At 40.3% G+C, this 23,449-nt stretch overlaps 1 protein-coding gene across 1 annotated transcript in view; it reads right to left on the bottom strand.

Annotated features, from left to right (window-relative positions):
* LOC128697360 (hemocytin) overlaps positions 1-23,449 on the bottom strand; it is a 444,623-nt gene that overhangs the window by 408,155 nt on the left and 13,019 nt on the right. Inside the window, exons 2-12 of the mRNA XM_070093851.1 lie at positions 20,435-20,734; positions 20,034-20,113; positions 17,161-17,346; positions 14,958-15,129; positions 13,662-13,792; positions 12,875-12,970; positions 11,754-11,945; positions 6,726-6,843; positions 5,830-5,984; positions 5,169-5,311; positions 1,436-1,598 (exon numbers count right to left, since the gene is read on the bottom strand). Of these exons, the coding sequence (XP_069949952.1) occupies positions 1,436-1,598; positions 5,169-5,311; positions 5,830-5,984; positions 6,726-6,843; positions 11,754-11,945; positions 12,875-12,970; positions 13,662-13,792; positions 14,958-15,129; positions 17,161-17,346; positions 20,034-20,113; positions 20,435-20,734 (1,736 nt within the window). The remainder of the gene's footprint in view (positions 1-1,435; positions 1,599-5,168; positions 5,312-5,829; positions 5,985-6,725; positions 6,844-11,753; positions 11,946-12,874; positions 12,971-13,661; positions 13,793-14,957; positions 15,130-17,160; positions 17,347-20,033; positions 20,114-20,434; positions 20,735-23,449) is intronic.

The following is a 23,449-nucleotide window of genomic DNA, read 5'->3' as shown; positions in this document are numbered from 1 at the left end:
AACAAATAAAGAGTGAATGGAACGAATACATAGTGGAGGCATCCCCACACATCGTAGCACTAATGGAGACAAAGCTTGCGAGGTGATAACAGATGCAATCTTCCCAGCATGATATCAGATAATGAGACAGGACAGACGAAACAGAGGAGGAGGAAGAGGAGTAGCATTGCTATTCAGAAACCCGTGGATTTCTGAGATGAATGGAATAAACGAAGAAGAGGGAAGTCAAATGTGTACATAACAGGTATACTCAACTGGACTTTTTTTTTTTTTTATTCGCCGGTATTCTCCCGGCCCGGGTCTTTTCCAAGTAGTGGTGACCCGGCCTTGGCTCCCTATCTGGGGAGTGTCTCGAGACTTAAGTCTCCCATGGGAGGAGGTACAGTACCTTCTCATCTTTGGGACCAAGTGTCCCCAGGCCTAGCCACATTCCCCGCCCTCACGGGGCTCGTAGGGAGAAGCTAGGCCTCTGGTCTGCCATCTACCCCGCCTCAAAGGGGCTCGTGGGGATGGCAGTCTTATGAGCTGCAGATGGTAGCAAGCTCAGGCCTTAGTGGTGGACTCAAGGTGGTGATAGTAATGAAATACAAATTATCTTCAAAATGGAGACTATGACAGGAATATGTAAACAATAAGAACTACAACAACAATAATAAAGTAGCAGTAGTAGTAGTAGTAATAATAATAATAATAATAATAATAAGAAGAAGAAGAAGAAGAAGTAGAAGATGAAGTATAAATACATTGATTTTACCGTCACTATTTTCTTAACGTGTTCCATTCATTCATTGCTCCAGGAATTGCATACATGCAAGTTGTTAAAAACTCCTGGTGGGCGAAAAGTCTTCCCATTAAATGTCCTAATATAGCATTCGTGACTCACTTGCATATCTGTGTAGGTTAATCACCATTTATAAGCTCTCTGCTGACCCTCACCACATTCAACCAGCATGACGCTACATACACTAGATATGTTACGCTCACAGAGTTATCCCAGAAAAATAACTCCTAGAAATTATTCCAGCATCGATATTGTGACTCATTTCACTAAACTACTAAAATGTCTGCCAATGATACAGTGGCACATCTACATTTCTTTGGCCCTGAAGCCTGAACATAAATATTATAATCAAGGGGAAGCGCTAAACCCGTAGGATTATACAGCGCATGTGGGGGAGGGGATGTGAAAGGTATTCAGGCTTAATTCAGGGAACTGGAGCACAGATCCAGTTCACTAGATCAAGAGCCCCTCACCAGTGTCAAGGAACCTTTCTTACGGGGAGGCCTCTTCACAACCTCTTCTCATACAGGAGAACCCAAAATTTTTAAGCAATATGGACTAAAGTGACTTCTGGGGCTCCTCCGGGATTAGAGGCCCTGAAGCTTAAGCTCCATTAGTTTCATAGCAGATCCGCCTCTGTTTATATGCACTAACCGCCTAGAGTGTTGGCTTGCCAGGAGCGAAGGAAGGAGTCAATGTTGGTCTCCGAAGTGCCGTCCGGGTAGCTCCAGTCGTTCTCTGGATGACCATCACATCGACCACACAGACCAGCTGTTCTATTCCACTGTAGCTCACTGATCTCCGTCACTACTAGGTTCTGCAAGACACGTGTAATGAGTATCACACACCTCAGCTAGGATACATTCATTGATTCTTACAGTTATACTTTGGATAGGACTGACACGGGTCAGCTTCAAGTTTTCCTGCATGTTTAGTCTGAAACTGGACATGACTGTGGAATAGAGAACCCAAACATACATTAGTAACCCTTAATATTACCTCCTCCTCCTCCCCCCCCCAACACACACATACACACAAAACACAACACAGAAGAAAGGCAGAAACTGAGAGAGATGGTACAAAGGCGAAAGGAGGAAAGAGAGGGGATGGAGAAGACAGACAGGAGATCCCAGATCCAGGAAGAAGATCAAATACAGCCTCCCTCACAACTTCCTATAGAAGCCTCCCAACCAGGTCAACCCCAGTGCAACCAAACACTCATGCCACATCCAATGCCCCCACCCACTACATTACAAACTCCACCCCCACAGCAACAACCCATAGTTCCTTACCAGGTCTCCCACTTCCCCAACCCCAATATACCTCCCAGACCACAGTCTTAGAAAAGAAGTTGAAGGTGTGGTATACAAATGCAGATGGAATAACAAACAAGTATGAGGAGTGGCACGAAAGAATCAAAGAGACATCCCCAGACATAATAGCACTCACAGAAACAAAACTCACCAGAATAATAACAGATTCAATCTTTCCATCCGGATACCAAATCCTCAGGAAAGACAGAGGGAGGAGAGGGGGAGGAGGAGTTGCACTGCTCATTAAAAACCAGTGGGATTTTGAGAAAATGGAAGGAATGGATGGCATGGGCGAAAGGGACTACTTAGTAGGAACAATCCAGTCTGAGGGACATAAGGTGATAATTGCAGTAATGTACAACCCACCACAGAACTGCAGGAGGCCAAGAGAAGAATACGATGAGAGCAACAGAGCAATGATCGACACACTAGCCGAGGTGGCCAGGAGAGCACACATGGGGGGAGCAAAGTTACTAGTTATTGGTGATTTCAATCACAAGGAGATTGACTGGAAAAACCTGGAGCCCCATGGGGGTCCCGAAACATGGAGAGCCAAGATGATGGATGTGGTACTGGAAAACCTCATGCATCAACATGTTAGAGACACTACCAGAGAGAGAGGAGAGGATGAACCAGCAAGGCTGGACCTTGTATTCACCATGAGTAGTTCGGACATCGAGGGTATCATGTATGAAAGGCCCCTGGGAGCTAGTGATCATGTGGTTCTGTGCTTCGACTACATAGTTGAGCTCCAAGTGGAGAGAGTAGCAGGAATAGGCTGGGAAAAACCAAACTACAAAAGGGGGAACTACTCAGGCATGAGGAACTTCCTTCAAGACATTCAGTGGGAGAGGGAACTGACAGGAAAACCAGTACAAGAAATGATGGACTATGTAGCAACAAAATTCAAGGAGGCAGAGGAGAGGTTTGTTCCCAAGGGAAACAGAAATAATGGGAAGAACAGAACGAGTCCTTGGTTCACCCAAAGGTGTAGGGAGGCAAAAACTAGGTGTACTAGAGAATGGAAAAGGTACAGAAGACACAGAACTCAGGAAAATAAAGAAATCAGCCGAAGAGCCAGAAACGAATATGCACAGATAAGAAGGGAGGCTCAGAGACAATATGAAAATGACATAGCATCAAAAGTAAAGACTGACCCGAAGCTGTTGTACAGCCACATCAGGAGGAAAACAACAGTCAAGGACCAGGTAATCAGACTGAGGAAGGGTGATGGGGAATTCACAAGAAACGACCAAGAGGTATGTCAGGAGCTCAACACAAGATTTAAAGAGGTATTTACAGTGGAAAGCAGTAGGACTCCAGGAAATCAGAACAGGGGGGCACACCAGCAAGTGCTGGATGAGGTACATATAACCAAGGAGGAGGTGAAGAAGCTGCTATGCGAACTTGACACCTCAAAGGCGGTGGGACAAGACAACATCTCTCCATGGGTCCTTAAAGAGGGAGCAGAGATATTGTGTGAGCCATTAACAAAGATCTTCAACACATCATTTGAAACTGGGCAACTCCCTGAGGTATGGAAAATGGAAAATGTAGTCCCATTTTTTAAAAAGGGAGACAGACATGAGGCACTAAACTACAGACCTGTATCACTAACGTGTATAGTATGCAAGGTCATGGAGAAGATCATCAGGAGGAGAGTGGTGGGGCACCTGGAAAGAAACAAGTGTATAATTGACAACCAGCACGGTTTCAGGGAAGGAAAATCCTGTGTCACAAACCTACTAGAGTTTTATGACAAGGTGACAGAAGTAAGACAAGAGAGAGAGGGGTGGATCGACTGCATATTTTTGGACTGCAAGAAGGCCTTCGACACAGTTCCTCACAAGAGGTTACTGCAAAAGCTAGAGGATCAGGCACACATAACAGGAAAGGCACTGCAATGGATCAGAGAATACCTGACAGGGAGGCAACAACGAGTCATGGTACGCGACGAAGTGTCAGAGTGGGCGCCTGTGACAAGCGGGGTTCCACAGGGGTCAGTCCTAGGACCTGTGCTGTTCTTGGATAGACTCAGAAGTGTCCTTGTTTGCAGATGATGCGAAGTTAATGAGAAGAATCAAATCGGATGAGGATCAGGCAGGACTACAAAGAGACCTGGACAGGCTACATGCCAGGTCCAGCAACTGGCTCCTTGAATTTAACCCTGCCAAATGCAAAGTCATGAAGATTGGGGAAGGGCAAAGAAGACCGCAGACACAATATAGTTTAGATGGCCAAAGACTGCAAACCTCACTCAAGGAAAAAGATCTGGGGGTGAGCATAACACCGAGCATATCTCCTGAGGCGCACATCAATCAGATAACTGCTGCAGCATACGGGCGCCTGGCAAACCTACGGATAGCGTTCCGATACCTCAGTAAGGATTCGTTTAAGACTCTGTATACCATTTACGTCAGGCCCATACTGGAGTATGCAGCACCAGTTTGGAATCCACACCTAGTCAAGCACGTCAAGAAATTAGAGAAAGTGCAAAGGTTTGCAACAAGACTAGTCCCAGAGCTACGGGGATTGTCCTACGAAGAAAGGTTGAGGGAAATCGGGCTGACGACACTGGAGGACAGGAGGGTCAGGGGAGACATGATAACGACATATAAAATACTGCGCGGAATAGACAAGGTGGACAAAGACGGGATGTTCCAGAGAAGGGACACAGACACAAGAGGTCACAATTGGAAGTTGAAGACTCAGATGAATCAAAGGGATGTTAGGAAGTATTTCTTCAGTCATAGAGTAGTCAGGCCGTGGAATAGCCTAGAAAGTGACGTAGTGGAGGCGGGAACCATACATAGTTTTAAGGCGAGGTATGATAGAGCTCATGGGGCAGGGAGAGAGAGGACCTAGTAGCAATCAGCGAAGAGGCGGGGCCAGGAGCTGTGACTCGACCCCTGCAACCACAAACAGGTGAGTACAGACACACACAGTAAGCAACACTAGGCTTACCTTCATGTCTCACATGATAGTGAAACCAAGGCCAGACACCTTGAGTACAACACAATTCAACACACACACAACACAGTACAAACACTCACGGTTAGCAACACTAGGCTTACCTTCATGTCCCACTTGATAGTGAGACCAAGGCCAGACACCTTGAGAACAACAAAGTGAGCCACGCGTTCAGACACGACACCGTTCATCTGACCTGGGATGGCCAGGTTTGTGTCCCGGTAGGCCAGACTCGGCTGACCTGACTCTGTGGACACAAACGACTGTGATGACACCAGATAATGAGGTACAGCAGGACTAATTATATTATTGCTGTTAGATTTATATTTGCCAGAAGAAAAAAAAACTGGACATGGTTCACTGTCGGAAGATGACCCGTTCAGTGGTGCCGGCCCAAGAACTGGGACGTGGCAGGACTGTATCTTAGGTCACTTGAAGGTCAGGTAGTCGAACTGTAGATTAAGCTGTTGTCCAGTTAACTCTACCTCTGTCTACAATGACTGTAGATTTAGCTAATGATTAGCTAGCTCTAATTCTGTCTACTATGATTGTGGATTAAACTAACTCTACCTCTCTACAATGACCGTAGATTAAGCTACTGTCTAGTTAACTCTACCTCTGTCTACACTAATTATGTATTAAGCTAGTCTAGTTAATCACTGTCTATACCGACTGGATTAAGCTAATTCTATCTGTCTACACAAACCTGTGACTTAAACATACTCGGTAATATGTGAACAAAAAGAAAAGGAGGTATGCACCAACCTGTTGCTTGAAGAACATACTGGTCGTCTTCAAGGAAGAGCTGGATAACCTTGGGACAAGAAGTACCTTCACAGCCGTCAGCAGTACGTAGGTTGACGGTGAAGGTGCCATGGGTAGAGTCCTGAAGCAGTGTGTAGGGACACGAACTCTCAAAGCTGCCACCCAAGACACAATATATAAGTAAATTTGAATACCCCGAATTAGAAAAACTTGATACATGAGGGCCCCTCATATACAGCACCTTTTCAGGCGATTTTCACCGGCGGATGGACAATAGTTCAACTGAAAGCCAATGAAAACGTGAACACCGAAAATAGGCTTTGTATAAGCGGGGCCTCCTGTATCAAAATCATGCAAAATTATTTGGTGTTTTAGGTATATTATTGAATTCTGTTAATAAGTTAATTAATATACAGTACGAAAATTGATAATCAACTGATGCATATAATAACAGTGTAGCTGCGTGAACTCTCAAAGTTATGCATAAGTGAACTTGAATCTTCCGGCTGGTTAGAACTTCAAACTGGTAAACATATCTTGATACAATACGTAAAATAATAAATCTACTGATAACTTAATGCATATGTAGTATCAAATCTGATAAGCCCCTCTGCATATTATAGGTCTGTCCCCCCACAAACATAGAAGATTTCTTGGTGACAAACTCTAATGGGTTTAGCACTTCAAAATAGCAGTAAAATAAAATAATTTATTATTATGACGATAATAATAATAATAATAATAGTCCGGATAATACAGAAACCGTCTTTACAGAACACGTTACACGTGTGTAAGAGTGACATATATCCTATTTTAAGTCTGTTAAAAAAAAGTCACCAAAAAAAATATTTAAAGCACACACACTTTTACACAGAAAAACTTCGACTATATCTCACCTGTAGACCTTGCCATCAAAAGACTTGTAATGTGTTCCTGACCAGGTGTAGCAGGATCCAGGCAGTTTTGGGATCACCTGCGAGGTAGTTTCCCTAATAACGTTGATGTTGAAGGTGTCTGTAAACGACGAGGATGTTACTTCAAGAGATGTACAGAAAATGTTATACGGTTGTTTGACTACACGAGCGTTGTTAGTGAAGCAATTCACTTCAACACAACATTAATACTTTAGGAATATGATAAACGTCAGAGCTAAATGACCTGTACGGGTTTAGCGCTTAATATAATACTGACAACAACAACAACAGTAATAATAATAATAATAATTCTAATTTAACCAATAAGATAGGGATTAAACTCTACAGATTATAACTGAAAATTTTATTTTAGCTCCATAGTATAAAAATAGCAGCATAAGGTAAGCACCACACACAACTTCTCTCTGCAACTGGGTGAGATCCGAACCCGAATCGTCTCGGCAGCCTCACGGGAAACTAGCTGGGCTCAACTCTCAACTCCCTACACCAACATGCCACAACACGTTTGGTGTTAAGTAAGGACACTTGTGGCATTGTGGGGTAGTGACCAAGGGTTATCTGAGTTTAGCTAGGTTCCCATGAGGCTGCCTATCCCTCTCAGGTTCGAGTCTCGGCTAGTCTCAGCTGATGGAGGCAGTGGAGATATCCTGTCTAAGAGCAATGTGTGGTGTAAATATTATGCAGAAAATTAGGAGTGTGGAAATTAGGAGAAGGTGTGGAGTTAATAAAAGTATTAGGCACAAGGCTGAAGAGGGTTTGTTGAGGTGGTTTGGTCATTTAGAGAGAATGGATCAAGGTAGAATGACATGGAGAGCGTATAAATCTGTAGGGGAAGGAAGGCGGGGTAGGGGTCGTCCTCGAAAAGGTTGGAAGGAAGGGGTAAGGGAGGTTTTGTGGGCGAGGGGCTTGGACTTCCAGCAGGCGTGCATGAGCATGTTCGATAGGACTGAATGGAGATAAATGGTATTTGGGACCTGACGATCTGTTGGAGTGTGAGCAGGGTAATATTTAGTGAAGGGATTCAGGGAAACAGGTTATTTTCATATAGTCGGACTTGAGTCCTGGAAATGAGAAGTACAATGCCTGCACTTTAAAGGAGGGGTTTGGGATGTTGGCAGTTTGGAGGGATATGTTGTGTATCTTTATATGTGTTGAATGATGATGAAAGCATTTTCTTTTTGGGGATTTTCTTTCCTTTTTTGGGTCACCCTGCCTCGGTGGGAGACGGCCGACTTGTTGAAATATATATATATATATATATATATATATATATATATATATATATATATATAGGTAGTAGGTTGGTAGACAGCAACCACCCAGGGAGGTACTACCGTCCTGCCAAGTGAGTGTAAAACGAAGCCTGTGATTGTTTTACATGATGGTAGGATTGCTGATGTCTTTTGTCTGTCTCATAAATATGCAAGATTACAGGCATGTCTTGCTACTTCTACTTACACTTAGGTCACACTACACATACATGTACACATTTATTTATACACACTCATCTGAGTTTTTGCGGGGGTGTTGTGCAGATAAAAAAAAGAGAGGGTTGTGGATTTTAAAATGAAAAAGAAGCTGGATGCCCTGGCTTTAAGTAAACAAAGCTAAAGGGGGGGTGGGAGGTTTCGGGGGGAGGGGGAATAAATGGGTTTATGGGGTTTAAAAAGGGGGTTAGAGCAAAAAAGGGAAGGAAAAATGTTGAAGGGAAAAGCTTTGGCAGGAAAGGGGGAATAAAAAGTTTTAATTTAAAAGGTTTGTGGAGAAAAATAAAGATTGGATGTAAAAAGGGGGGTTTTAAAATAAAGCGTGTTCCTGGAGAAGGGGGTGTGGGAGAGAGAGTTTTTGGGGGAAATGTTGGGGGAATGCGTGGGGATTTTGAATCAAGGGGAAGTAATGGGGGGTTGAGTTTTTGCTAAAGGGGGTTGTTAGGGGGAGGGGTGGTAGGTAAATTTGGGGTGCCAGGGAAAATTAAATGGGGGCCTTTAATTGAGCTATGTGTAAAAAAATTTTAAATAAGTAATACATTTTTTTATAAAAAAGAGGATAAATAAATATAAAAAATTTGATCCCACAATGAAAGTAGTTTATTAAGTTATGTATTTTTGGAAAAAAGGTTGATGGGAAAACCCCGGATGACATTTTTATAAGGGGGAAACGGGATATAGGGGATCATTTTTTTAAGTTGAACAAAGTTAAGTAAGAGGTGGAGGGGAAAAAAAAGGAGGGTAACAAAAAGTAAAAAGTGAAAAGTGTAAAAATGGGGGGGGGGAAGTTGGGTGAGATAAAGGACTTTTGGGAAAAAGGGTGGGCTAGTGAAAAGATAAAGTAGTGGGGGTTAAAGGGGGTTGGAATAGTTTTAAAAATGAAAGGGTATTAGAAGTGGGGCAGAAGTTTGTGATAGGAGGGTTTTGGGGGAGGAGGAAAGAGGGTGATTGGTGGAATGATGAAGTAAAGGGTGTGATAAAAGAAAAAAGGGAGCTTAGGAAAAGGGTTTTTCAAAACAGAAGTGTTAAAAAGCAGAGTTTTGGAAAAAAAAAAAAAGGTAAAAGGGGGTGAGGTGCAAAAAGGGGGCAGATGATAGAGGGGGAGGCACTGTCAAGAAATTTTAATGAAAATAAAAAAAATTTTTTTTTAAGGGTTTAAACCCAAATTAAAAAGCCTAGGGAAAATATGGATTTGCCCGTTAAAAACAGAGTAGGGGAAATTAGTAGATGGGGGGATGGAGGTATTGGGGAGATGGCAAAAATATTTTGAGAACTTTTAAATGTTAAAAGGGAAAAACAGAGGGAGTAATTTCATGCACTGGTAAGGGGGTATCCCTCTTTTGGAGTGAAAAAAAAGGGGCCCGAATGTAAGTGTGGGGAGGTACCTTTAGGCATTAGAAAAAGAAATTAAAACAGCTGGAACTGATGGGATCATGGCCAAAAAGTTAAAAGCAGGGGGGTATAGTGTTGGAGTGGTTGGTACTTTTGTTTAATAAATGTGTTTAAAAAGGGGGAAAGGGACAAAAAATTGGCAGGAAAAAAAGTAGTCCCTTTATAAAGGAAAAAGGGCAAAAAAAGACATAAAAAATTTTGAGGAATAAAAAAAATGGGGATCCAGGAAAAGTGTACATTTGGGTTATAATTGAAAGAATTAGAAATTTAAACAGAATGTAGGATTGCCCGGGTGAGCAAAAGGGGGTTTTTTGATGGGAGGGGATGTTTTAATCAATTTTTTTACATTGGGAAACAAAATGTGAAAAGTATTTAGAAAAGATAGGAAGTTTTTTGCATTTTTTGGGGGAGAAAAGGCATATGATAGAGTGGATAGAGGAGCAATGTGGAATGTTGCAAGTATATGGAATGGTGGTAAGTTATTAAATGCTGTAAAAAAAGTTTTTTTGAGGGTAGTGAGGCTCAGGTTAGGGTGTGTAAAAAAGGGGACTACTTCCCGGGGAAAAATGGGTCTTAGACAGGGGTGTGTAATGTCCCCGGTTGTTTAATATTTTATAGATAGGGTTTAAAGGGGAAATAAATGGGTGTTTTGGGGAGGGTGGGATTAAAATTTTGGGGGAAACAAATTCAAAAAAGGAATTAAAAAAAGTTACTTTGTATTACTTGCCCTTTTGGGAAATTCTGAAAAAATTTCAAAGGGGTTTGTGGATGAGTTTGGGAATGTGTGTAAAGGTAGAAAAATTTGAAAGTGACATAGAAAAAAAGGAAATAAAATTATTAAAAGGGGGTCAAATGATTTAGATAAAGAAAAATTGGATATCAAATTGGGGAGGAGGAGTATGGAAGAAGTGAAAGTTTTCCCGATCGGGGGTTGACGTGTCCCCGCGGATGGATTTATGAAGGGTGGTTAATCCTTTGAATTGTTTTGGGGAAAAAATTTAGTGGTCGTTGAATTATGTTTGGGGTCAAAAAAACATTATCTATGGGGCCAAAAAAAGGGAAGTTAAATATAGTAAATTTCCCCAAAACTCTTTATGGGTGTGAAAACTTGGGTGGGAAATGGGAGGGGGAGACGGTTGGAGGAGCGGAGATGTCCCGTTTAAGGGGAATGTGGTGTAAATATTTGAAAATTCAGTGTGGAAATTAGGGAAGGTGTGGAGTTAATAAAGTATTAGTCAGAGGGGAGAAGAGGGGGTTTTTGGGGGTGGTTTGGTCATTTTAAAAGAGAAAGGATCACGGGAGAATGAAAATGGAAAATATAAATCTATAGGGAAAAAGGGAAAGGGGAAAGGGAGGGTTTTGTCCTCAAAAAGGGGTTGGGAGAAGGGGGGAAAAAAGGAAAGGGTTTTTTAAGGAAGGGGGTTTGGGCTTCCAGCAAAACGTGCGTGAGCGTGTTAGATAGGGTGAATGGAGACCGAAAAGGGACGGGGCCCGAAGATCTGTTGGAGTGAGCAGGAATTTTATTTGAAGGGGTTCAGGAAAAGTTTTTTTCCTATAGTCGGGTTTAGTCCGGAAATGGAAGTACAATGCCTGCACTTTAAAAAAAAGGGGTTTGGGAAAATTGGGAAAATATATATATATATATATATATATATATATATATATATATATATATATATGTATATATATATATATATATATATATATATATATATATCTATATATATCTATATATATCTATATATATATATATATATATATATATATATATATATATATATATATATATATATATATATATATATATATATATATATATATATATATATATATATATATATGAGACATTAATATGTCAAATATCTAGTTTTGCATTTCACGTTGAAGAAGTAAACATTGTTTGACAGCTTTGAACAGAAAAATGTTTATGGCAACCTCTGCTACTACCACATTATAGTAGAGAACCATTTTTTTTGGGGGGGGGCAAAGGAGCCTGCTTATTTTTTTTATGACATCCGATGGGAAGCGCTAAACACGTTGGGGTCCTTCAGCGCCCGATGAATCTAAGGGCAGCACCAGTTCCTTGAAGGTAGCAACTGCTTGAACTTACCAACATCACACATGGGTATGGGTGAGGGTGACCAGGTGCTGGTAGCGTAGTCACAGCTGTATAACTCTGCAGGAGGGAACTTAAACTGCACACCCTCGGGACAGTAAAGCACACACCCGTACTGCATCCCTCTGCCAGAACAGTTGTATCCACCATTGAAGCTAAGACTCTTGGGGTCGCAGTTCGAGATGTCTGGAAAATATCAAAATATTTTTGTATATTTATTTTAAAGTTAGTTTTGCTGGAAAACAATCATAATACGTTTCAATCTATAGTATATAGTCTATTAGTATATTAGTGGTGGTAGTAGTAGTAGTTTAGTGTAGGTGGTAGGTTCATTTTGGGATATTTTGGTAAAGAATTGTTGATTTTGAAGTTATGATTGTTTGGGAGACATATACGGATTTTTTTGTTCAGTTTTTGGATCATGTATAACGCGTTATATGAAAATATTCAGTGACGTTCTATGATTTCTATCAAAAAAAAAAAAAAAAGACCCGACCCAGTAGAATAGCCGGATTTTCCTTCATCTAGCTGAAGGTGTTTCACATATCTTGTAATTTAAAGAAGGGCTCCTCCATGCTGGTGAAGGTCTATTGCTCGAAGGAAATATAGCATCTCTTCTTGGATTGAATTTGGTTTTTTGTTCCCCGTCCCTCCAGACGCTCAGTACTTCCCCATGAATGTAATAATACTTTTCAACATAGTTGAGATACTCAAGCACCCGCTGTATGTATAAGCTGAGAGATGTACACCTTTTGGTATAAGTAAGTTTATTCAGGTATACACAAATACAATTACATAGATTATCATACATAGCAGCATATGTGTAATGTACCTAGGATAACCCAAAAAAAGTCAGACAGAGTGCATATGTCATTAGTTATGCATGACTTTTCTAAGAGTTTAAACCCAGGTGGGCGATGTATGTCACCGACGGCCTTAGTGTCTCCTTGTAAATATAAGATGCGCAGTTAGGAAAAAAAAAGTTCTGTTGAGGTTATAGGAGAACGGGGGGAGAGAAAATAGTATCAAAAAATGCAAGACACAAGAAAAGTAATTTTTTTATTATACAAATAACCACTAGAGGGGGAAAAACTGTAAGATATAAGATGACTTACGGTACTGGCAGACATCACCACGATACTCAGCGGTACACTGACACAGGTTGGGGGCGACACACTTGCCGTTGTACATACACACTGGGTCACAGATTGCTGCAGGCACACAAACCTTTATCTCAGTATATAAGTAGACTATTTTTGTGTGTACTCACATCTAACTGAAATCGGTTTTAACCATAAACATTTATGAAGTGCTTAACCTCCAGATATAGCAAGCTTGTAAGTAGGAAATGGCAAGGAAGCTGCCTTCACGAAATAATATTTACAAAATCTGCAGTAATAATTATAACAACTGATAATGTTAAATAACAATAAAGTTTAAGAAAGGTGGTAAACTTATGGGTGTCATTCAGTGCTGTACGGTAGGTAATAGGGCAGGATCCCACGAGTAAAATAGGATATATTAGCGAATTAGACAAGGCAAAACATCACAAGAATGCGAGTCAACATCGGTGTTACATAAACCACGGATAAAAAGCAATAAGTAGTAGAATATGAATCAAAGATGATATTTTTAAAGAGGGTAGACAGAGTTAGCCTAGCAGGGAATTGTTAGAAAGATTGAAAACAAATTCGACATGCTTTTTAACTAATTAAGAGGACCACCATCCAAAAGTGGCTTGCTACTTCCTACGTGAGTAACCTTCCATGTGATGAGTGGTGTGAGGGAGGTCAGAAGCCCAAGTTATACTGGTCATCACCCCAGATCAGTGATGCTACCAGCGACCTCGCTAGTGCTGAGTCCTGTTGGAGACTGGAAGGTTGTGAAGAGCACAATACTCACGCTGACAAGATGGGATTTCCTGGTTCCATCCTGGCTGCTGGATGATCCAGCTGGCGTCTACACACTGGTAAGTGATGCGTGTAAGATGCTCGTTGAACTGGTGACCTTCCAAACATTCAGCAGTGCAGTTTCTGAAAATTTATTAATTTAATATTATTTAAAAATATTGACCTTCAGTCATTTCTTGTCATTTCTTATCATTTCCGTAACATGGAGTTTCACAATTAATCATTCTGAAATAACGAATAGTAATTTTATACTTAAAAACACATTAATCTTTTGCCAGTATTGCTGTGCATACAACAGACTCCAGATATTATATGTATAATACAGGTACAGTATATTAAAAATTAATTTTTAAATCAGATTATTTTATTTGAGGGGGGGGGCATTTTTTCATTAACATTTTTGAGGAGCGACGCGCCTCACACACTGAGTGTCCATGGTTCAATCATCGGCATGTGTAGTAACGTTGGGCATGTTTCCTTACACCTGTTGTCCCTGTTCAATTAACAGTAAGTAGGTACTTGTTGTCACTGTTAGTCGACTGGTGTAGGTCGCATCCTGGGGGACAAGATTGAAGGACCACATTGGAAATAAGACAGACAGTCCTCGATGACGCACTGACTCCCTTAGATTATCCTGTGCGACTAACCCTCCGTGTTAAAAATCCGAACAACTCTTATCGTAACCCGTGACCTTCCTATGAGGCATTTTAGTGCCAGTGATCCAAATCATTTGATACCCGTTCATAGTCAGAACAGTTTAAGTCAGATTGTACTACTTTCTACTGACATTATTATTATAACAATCATGAGGGAGTGCTAAAGCCGTAGGGGTTATAGAGCGCCTGGGGGAATGGGAGGTATGCAGGTTCGATCCAAGGAACGGAAAGTCAAGTTCAATTCCTTGGATCAAGAGCCCCTAACCGGCATCAAGGAACCTCCCATGAGGCGAGGTTCCTTGATGCTGGTGATGGAAGATCTTACTTATTACAACTATAGAGGTCACGTGACACCACGTAATGCTATTGTTTTTGTTAAATAATGATGTTTGTATCAATATCAATTTAGTTTTGTTAGTAAAAAGTGGAGATACTTTTAAAGACTTTTAGCAGAGAAAGTCTTTATTACAGACGTTTCGCCCATAGTTTAGCTTTATCTACTACCTGCTAAAGCTCCAGTATGGGTGAAATATCGTATAATAAATGTTTTCCGCTAATAAAAGTATTTTTGTCGACTTATTGTCAATATAAAACGTAAAAGAGACTGACAGTGTCAGCACATGAGGACTCACTTCCTCGAACAGCGTATGATGGAATTCTTGGGCGTGGTCGGCCTCTCAGGACATAAGCCAGGGGGAGGTCCTTTAGGTACCTCGCAGGACCTGCCCTCCCAGTTGGGTGGGCAGTGACACAAACCTGGAGCGAAGCAGAAGCCGGAGTTCTGACACGGTGGCTTGCAGATGGCTGGGGAAGTCGGAAGGGAAACACAGTTACTGTATTATGATTATTCACAAATTAGTAATGTGTCCTACTTGGGTATAGCTGCCTCATCCCAGTCGAACAATTATACATTCCATTAAAACAGTGGTAAGTCCCAGTGGAGTGGTGCTACGACCATTTAGAAGCGTGGTGATCCCCAGTATAATAATAATAATAATAATAATAATAATAATAATAATCTTTATTTCTACAGGTACATGTACAAGGTATACAGTCCTAGTTAACATCAATGACATACTACTATATAGAAAGCAGCAGGTTATGCAGAGCATTTCGGGCAAATTAGGTCAGTTTTGTCCCAGGATGCAACCCACAACACTCGGCTAACACCCAGGTATCCATTTTACTGATGGGTAACATAGACAACCGGTGTAAAGAAACACTTCCAATGTTTCTTCCCTCGCTGGGAATCGAACTCACACCCTCGCCCAGTGAAGCGAGAGCTTTAGCCACCAGGCCATCAGTGCCAGTAGAGATATTGTGATAGTTTTAAAATTCGTCAGAGCAGTATCATATATCACGATAGTGATATATCTGAGTAAAGTAGTAGTATGCCCAGTAATAATTGTTTGTTCACGTACATTAAAGCTGTATCCCCATGCAATAACAGTATATCTCGATAGATCAAGCATGTACATATTGTTCCCACAATGTAGAGTACATCCGGGCTCAAGAACACAACAATTACTTATAAGTATTGGCACAGTGAACACACACACACGCACATATATATATATATATATATATACACATATATATATATATATATATATATATATATATATATATATATATATATATATATATATATATATATATATCATATCAACCAGGCTGTTGCTGCTGGCTATATGATCAGGAACTGATATAGTGCCAGCTTGAAGACTGCCAGGGGTCTGTTGGTAATCCCCCTTATGTGTGCTGGGAGGCAGTTGTAGGTCGGCAATTTCACCTGCCTTGAAAGGTGCTGTTAGAGTGCAGCAATATTCCAGCCTAGATAGAACAAGTGACCTGAAGAGTGTCATCATGGGCTTGGCCTCCCTAGTTTTGAAGGTTCTCATTATCCATCCTGTCATTTTTCTAGCAGATGCGATTGATACAATGTTATGGCATTAGAGACGTGAATAAATGTCAGTGAAATGATTTTGTTTGCATTTGAACACTGTGTATGTTCTCCCATGCACAAAGATAAGACACTGTTTAACAATTATCTTCATAAGCAATAGCATGGTAGTATTTATCTTTCCACTGCCTTACAGTACCCAGGTTGCTGTTATCTTGACATTTACAACCTACATTATGAATGGGCAATTGCGAATTTCAAAAACCGGATGCAAATTCACATCTTTAACACCACTTAGTCACAGAATAGTAATGATATGGCACCATGTAGTGGTATGGAAGGTATGGTGATATATAACTCGCAGTTATGGCATGTCACAGTACCGTTATAGTAAACCTCCCGTAAAGTACTATATATGATAAGTGAAATAACTGTGCTCCACCTCAACTGTCACCAGTATATTAGCTCCATCTCCGCGAATATGCTGCATCTGTATAAAGACTGACGGACAAAACACATCGACTTCAGGCTAAGGGACCGATTACCTCAAACTCCTCATCTCACCTTTTTCTGCACTGGACTGAAGAAGTCACTGCCTTCCGAAACATTTCCAGATTAAAGATACCCAAATGTCACACAAGTTTCTCGTTTATCAACTTGTCGGTTTTCTACACCATGTATTCCCAGTATTATATATATCCCAGCAGAGTGGTATATCCTAATCTGGTAGTATGTTAGGGTCAAGTAAAATCTAGTACTGGGAGAGAAAAAACACCATACCTCGGGCGAGGATAGAACCCACAATTGTGTCATTACGATTTCGTAAGTCAGTACTGAAAGAGTTTATCTCAGTACAGCAGTGTGTCTCAGTGAAACAGTAGCAGGATCTTAAAGGTAAGTTGAATGTTTTTAAGCAGTAGAATGAGACTCACGTTCACAATCAGGGAGAGTGTCCCAGTTCGAGCCACTGATGGTCCACCGACCATTCTCACACACGACGAAAAGCCGCCGCTGGCCCGAGGGGAACTGGTACTCACTGTTGCAGGTAGCACGGCAACCGGAGTACGTTGAACACACTAACTTGGAATTCTGTGGTGTCCGGGGCGCTACCCCACACTCTGAGGAAGGTGTCATCACTGAGCACTTGCCTCAGCATGATGCTTTCAAACAAAGCGTTGTAAATAAGTAAGACACATGTGCAACAGTTAGGTGATTTTATTCCCAAACGTTTCGCCTACACAGCAGACTGATTACCTCATCGTTTGTATATAGTTCTACATTCTTCACATTATATTCTTGTATTGTATTAATGTTGGTAGAATTACCGACAATATGTTAGGTAAAAGGACACAAGTGAAAGTAATGTCAAGGCGTTACGGTTTGACAAAGCTCCTGGAGACCGAAACGTTGCCGCAATAAATTGTCACATTAGCTGCACTTCGTGTCCTTTTACCTAACATCCGTGTATTGTATTAATAAAGCCAATGATCGGTGAAACGTCTACAAATAAAGATACCCAGATGTTGCACATGTGTCTAATTCCTCATCTTCAAACTAGTACAGAGGAGGCAGCAAAAGCAGTAAAGATGTGATGACAATGCAATTAGTTCATCTCTCTTCAAAGATGATGGACTGATTACATCGTCTTGACATATCTACTGCTTCTGCTGTCTCCTCTGTGATCGACTGAAGGAGAATTAGACACATGTGCAACACCTGGGAACCTTTATTGTAGACGTCTATGATAAAGTTTTTTTCAATACAAATTCAAGAACATCATTTAATGATAAGGTCACTGGACGGCGAAACGTCTACAATAAAGTTACCCAGATGTTGCACATGTACCTAATTCTTCATCTTGTCAGTATTATATACCATGCATATACATTTTCAGATCAGTAGAGGTAAATGAAGAGGGGGCAGGAGGGCGGTCAGTAGGTGAAATGAAGAGGAAGTGTGGGGAAGAGCAGCAAGTAATGGAGACAATTTGAGTCCCGTGATACGTAAGATACCATGTAATTTCAGTACTATGGAAGATGCAATAAGATTACCATGTTATATGAGATACATTAAGACTACCGTGCTATATGAGCAACACTATTACTACCGTGCTATATGAGATACATTAAGACTACCGTGCTATATGAGCAACACTATTACTACCGTGCTATATGAGATACATTAAGACTACCGTGCTATATGCGCAACACTATTACTACCGTGCTATATGAGATACATTAAGACTACCGTGCTATATGAGCAACACTATTACTACCGTGCTATATGAGATACATTAAGACTACCGTGCTATATGCGCAACACTATTACTACCGTGCTATATGAGATACATTAAGACTACCGTGCTATATGAGCAACACTATTACTACCGTGCTATATGAGATACATTAAGACTACCGTGCTATATGAGCAACACTATTACTACCGTGCTATATGAGATACATTAAGACTACCGTGCTATATGAGCAACACTATTACTACCGTGCTATAGGAGATACATTAAGACTACCGTGCTATATGAGCAACACTATTACTACCGTGCTATATGAGATACATTAAGACTACCGTGCTATATGCGCAACACTATTACTACCGTGCTATATGAGATACATTAAGACTACCGTGCTATATGAGCAACACTATTACTACCGTGCTATATGAGATACATTAAGACTACCGTGCTATATCACTATTACTACCGTGCTATATGAGCAACACTATTACTACCGTGCTATATGAGATACATTAAGACTACCGTGCTATATGAGCAACACTATTACTACCGTGCTATAGGAGATCTCAACAATATGATTACTAAAAAAGCACAATGACTACAGTGCTATACGAGAAAAAATATTATTATTATAGTATATGAAACACAATATGGCTACCGTGCTATATGAGCAACAATGTTACCACTGTGCTCTAACTTTCAGAGAATAAGTGATGCACAGTGACTACCTTTACCTGGGAGATACTATGTATTTTTGAGCACAGGTAAGTACACAATAATATCTAATATTGCTGTTAACGTTCCTGATATGCATGTATGCATATGTGTGTGTGTGTGTGTGTGTGTGTGCGTGCGTGCGTGCGTGCGTGCGTGCGCGTGTGTGTGCGTGCGTGCGTGCGTGCGTGTGTGTGTGTGTGTGTGTGTGTGTGTGTGTGTGTGTGTGTGTGTGTGTGTGTGTGTGTGTGTGTGTGCGCGTGCGTGTGTGTGTGTGTGTGTGTGTGTGTGTGTGTGTGTGTGTGTGTGTGTGTGTGTGTGTGTGTGTGTGTGTGTGTGTGTGTGTGTGTGTGTGTGTGTGTGTGAGTGTGTGTGTGTGTGTCGTGCCGAATAGGTAAAACTTGCTATTTTGGCTTAAATAGCAATTCTCTTCTTGCCGAATAAGACTAGCGAAAATTTGTGTATGCAATAATTTCGCAAAAATAATTCTGAACCTAAGGAAAAATGTATATTTCACTGTGTTTGTTTATTATTAAATTATTGTAAACTTATCTAAAATATATTTAGTTGGATTAGGCTAAATTAAACTGAGCTTGTTATAATAAGGTTAGGTAAGTTTTCTAAGGTTCTTTTGGTACAAAATTATTAATTTTTACATTAATATAAATTAAAAAAAATATATCTTTAAACGTATAAATGAAAATTTTAGAAAGGACTTAATTTTCAATGAGTTCTTGCTAACTGACCAGTTTTACCTATTCGGCACGACATATATATATATCTACATACACACACACACACACACACACAAACATTTATGAGTGATGGTGAAAGACCCACCTGTCTTGGTGACGGGAGGTGTGTTGGATGCGTCTTTGCGAGGAGGCAGCAGCACTATCTCTGCGTCGTCATCATCACCCCTGAAGAATAACACTGTTTTAATTCACATACATACATATACACAATGTGCGCCCTAAGTCGATCCCTGTCATCGTATTTGCTTGGACCTCCTCCTCTTTTCTGCAATATTGCAAGCTCATGATGTGTTGATTGCATAAAACTCCCCCGTGATTGTTTTGTCTCTTCTATCGCCTGTTTGCGATTTTTGCATAATCCTGATTGTGTATCGACTAAAAAAAAATAGATTTAGTTCGAGTGTAAATAATGGAAATATAAGTGAGTTTAGTCTTCAAAGATTAATACCTCATTGCCATTGTACGACCTCGCCCTGTAACATTTACCTGCTTCCCTTTGTGCCCTTGAAGGTGGTGTCTGGTGGTGGTAAGTAGTCAGAGTCCGCTTCCACAGGCTGAGGGAAGAAGTTCAGCCGAGAAAATCCTGGAGATGAATTTCGGTCCCTGGAATCGGAGGAGCCTTTGGAAAATTCATACGGGACTTCCGCGTCCACTTCCGGAACACTTATTCGTTCACTTCCGACAGGAAATCCTAATTTAGTAAAACCTCCAGAGTCTCGTTTTGTCCTGAGAGAGCCGTCCAAGGAAGGCTTCAAAACTTCTTGGACGTTTTCGAATGACTCAAACCTAACGAGGAAAAGTAATTAACGGTTATACAAAGGCAACTTGTTGGCAACTATAAAGACATAAAAGAGGCAATAAGATATGTAAAATATGACTTTTGCCCATTAATATCACATCTTATATTAAATATAAAGTTAGTCAAAATTAATCGTGGTAAACTTGATGTGGTTTGGTCGCTGCACGATCCAAGAAAAGTATCCCCGTATCCCGTAAGTCCGACCCACTGTACGTCAGACCCCTCAAGGAAGGTTCCTTGATGCTGGTGAGGGGCTCTTGATTTAGGGAGTTGGATTTGTGCTCCAGTTCCCCGAATTAAGCCTGAATGCCTTCCACATCCCCCCCCCCAGGCGCTGTATAATCCTCTGGGTTTAGCGCTTCCCCCTTGATTATAATAATAATAATGTACGTCAAAGATCTGAGAAAAGTATCCCATAAGTCCAACACTATATATCACAATGGACTGAGAAACATATGCATATATCCTATAATCTTAGCCCCTTATACCTTAAGGCACGAAAGGAAAGAATAGTACAAAGTGCGTCATAAGTTTCTAATGCAGTTAAATATCAGCAATAACGGCCTGACGCCTCGTCTTGAAGAGCGAACATCACTCTTCCTCCAGACTACCACAACAGTCACGCCGCCTTCACTTCATACGACCGCCCACGAATTGATAACATTCTTTATAAAATTATGAAGTACTTTTCTTTTTTTTTACTTCACATTAATTCAGAAACCTGCATAAGACAGTGCAAGAAAAAAAAAAGACTAAAATTACAGTAAAAAAAGAAAATCTGTATTTTCGGGCATATAAGGCGCACGAGCATGCAAGACCCAAGACTTTGTAAGCATTGTAACATAACGTTAGTAAACAACTGCTAAAGCCTAATCCAAAAACTACCCTTGACCTTGACCTTGAGCATAAAAGGGGCAGAGTGATTTTCCTAGACTTTTTTGTGTGGGAAAAAAGGGTGCCTTATACGCCGGAAAAATACTGTAAAACAAACTGATCACAGCGTTCATAGTGACTGAAGATTTGTAGCAGTCATATTACTCTGCCGAGACAGTAATTTTTGATGTTTCTATAACTGAGATCATTACAGTTGCTCATTAACCTTATTAATCAGAGAGTTAACGATATATATATATATATATATATATATATATATATATATATATATATATATATATATATATATATATATATATATATATATATATATATATATATATATATATATATATATATATATATATATATATATATATATATATATATTTCAACAAGCCGGCGGTCTCCCACCGAGGCAGGGTGACCCAAAGAGAAAGAAAATCCCCAGAAAGAAAAGATTTCATCATCATTCAACACTTTCACCTCACTCACACATAATCACTTTTTGCAGAGGTGCTCAGAATACAACAGCTTAGAAGTATATACGTATAAAAATACACAACATATCCCTCCAAACTACCAATATCCCAAGCCCCTCCTTTAGAGTGCAGGCATTGTACTTCCCATTTCCAGGACTCAAGTCCGGTTATATAAAATAACCGGTTTCCCTGAGTCCGTTCACTAAATATTACCCTGCTCACACTACAACAGATCGTCAGGTCCCAGATACCATTTGTCTCCATTTACTCCTATCTAACACGCTCACGCACGCTTACTGGAAGTCCAAACCCCTCGCCCACAACACCTCCTATACCCTCTCCCTCCAACCTTTTCGAGGACAACCCCCTACCCCGCCTTCCTTTCCCTACAGATTTATACGCTCTCCATGTCATTCTACCTTGATCCATTCTCTCTAAATGACCAAACCACCTCAACAAACCCTCTTCAGCCTTCTGACTAATACTTTTATTAACTCCACACCTTCTCCTAATTTCCACACTCCAAATTTTCTGCATAATATTTACACCACACATTGCTCTTAGACAGGACATCTCCACTGCCTCCAACCGTCTCCTTGCTCCAGCATTCACAACCCAAGCTTCACACCCATATAAGAGTGTTGGTACTACTATACTTTCATACATTCCCTTCTTTGCCTCCATAGATAACATTTTGTGCCTCCACATATACCTCATATATACATATACATATGCATATATAAATATATATATATATATATATATATATATATATATATATATATATATATATATATATATATATATATATGATAATAATATAAATTCTAAAGTCCATTTAAAGTTGATGAATTTTACAACATATTTAAATACTGACCATCTTATTCTACTGTATATAATATGGAAACCTGAGGAGAGGTATACTTGTTTACACCTGCTGTCCCTGATCACCTAGCAACAAGTAGGTACCTGGGTGTTGGTTGACTGGTGTGGGTCGCAGCCTGGGCACAAAATTAACCTAAGTTACCCAAAATGCTCTCCATGATCAAGGGGCTTTCTATACTGTATGTCACTGATGTCACCTAGGTGTGGAAAAGTTGTATCATGTACTTGTAGAAATAATGATGTATTGTTATTATTATTATTGTTATTATTATTATTATTACTATTATTATTGTTGAGGCTGTTGTTGAGGTTGTTGTTGTTGTTATTATTATTATTATTATTATTAATTATTATGGCCGGCTGTGAGGGTAGGTTGAAGGTCAACAGGTACTGAAATATTGCAAGGGATTTTTTGTATTTTGTTAGAGAATTTTGAAATTCGGCTTCTGTGGCAACCATGAT

This window comes from Cherax quadricarinatus, chromosome 44 (genome assembly GCF_038502225.1).
Source record: "Cherax quadricarinatus isolate ZL_2023a chromosome 44, ASM3850222v1, whole genome shotgun sequence".
Classification (NCBI taxonomy): domain Eukaryota; kingdom Metazoa; phylum Arthropoda; class Malacostraca; order Decapoda; family Parastacidae; genus Cherax; species Cherax quadricarinatus.
Note: the sequence above shows the minus strand (reverse complement) of the source record. Positions and strands in the feature narration are given on the sequence as shown.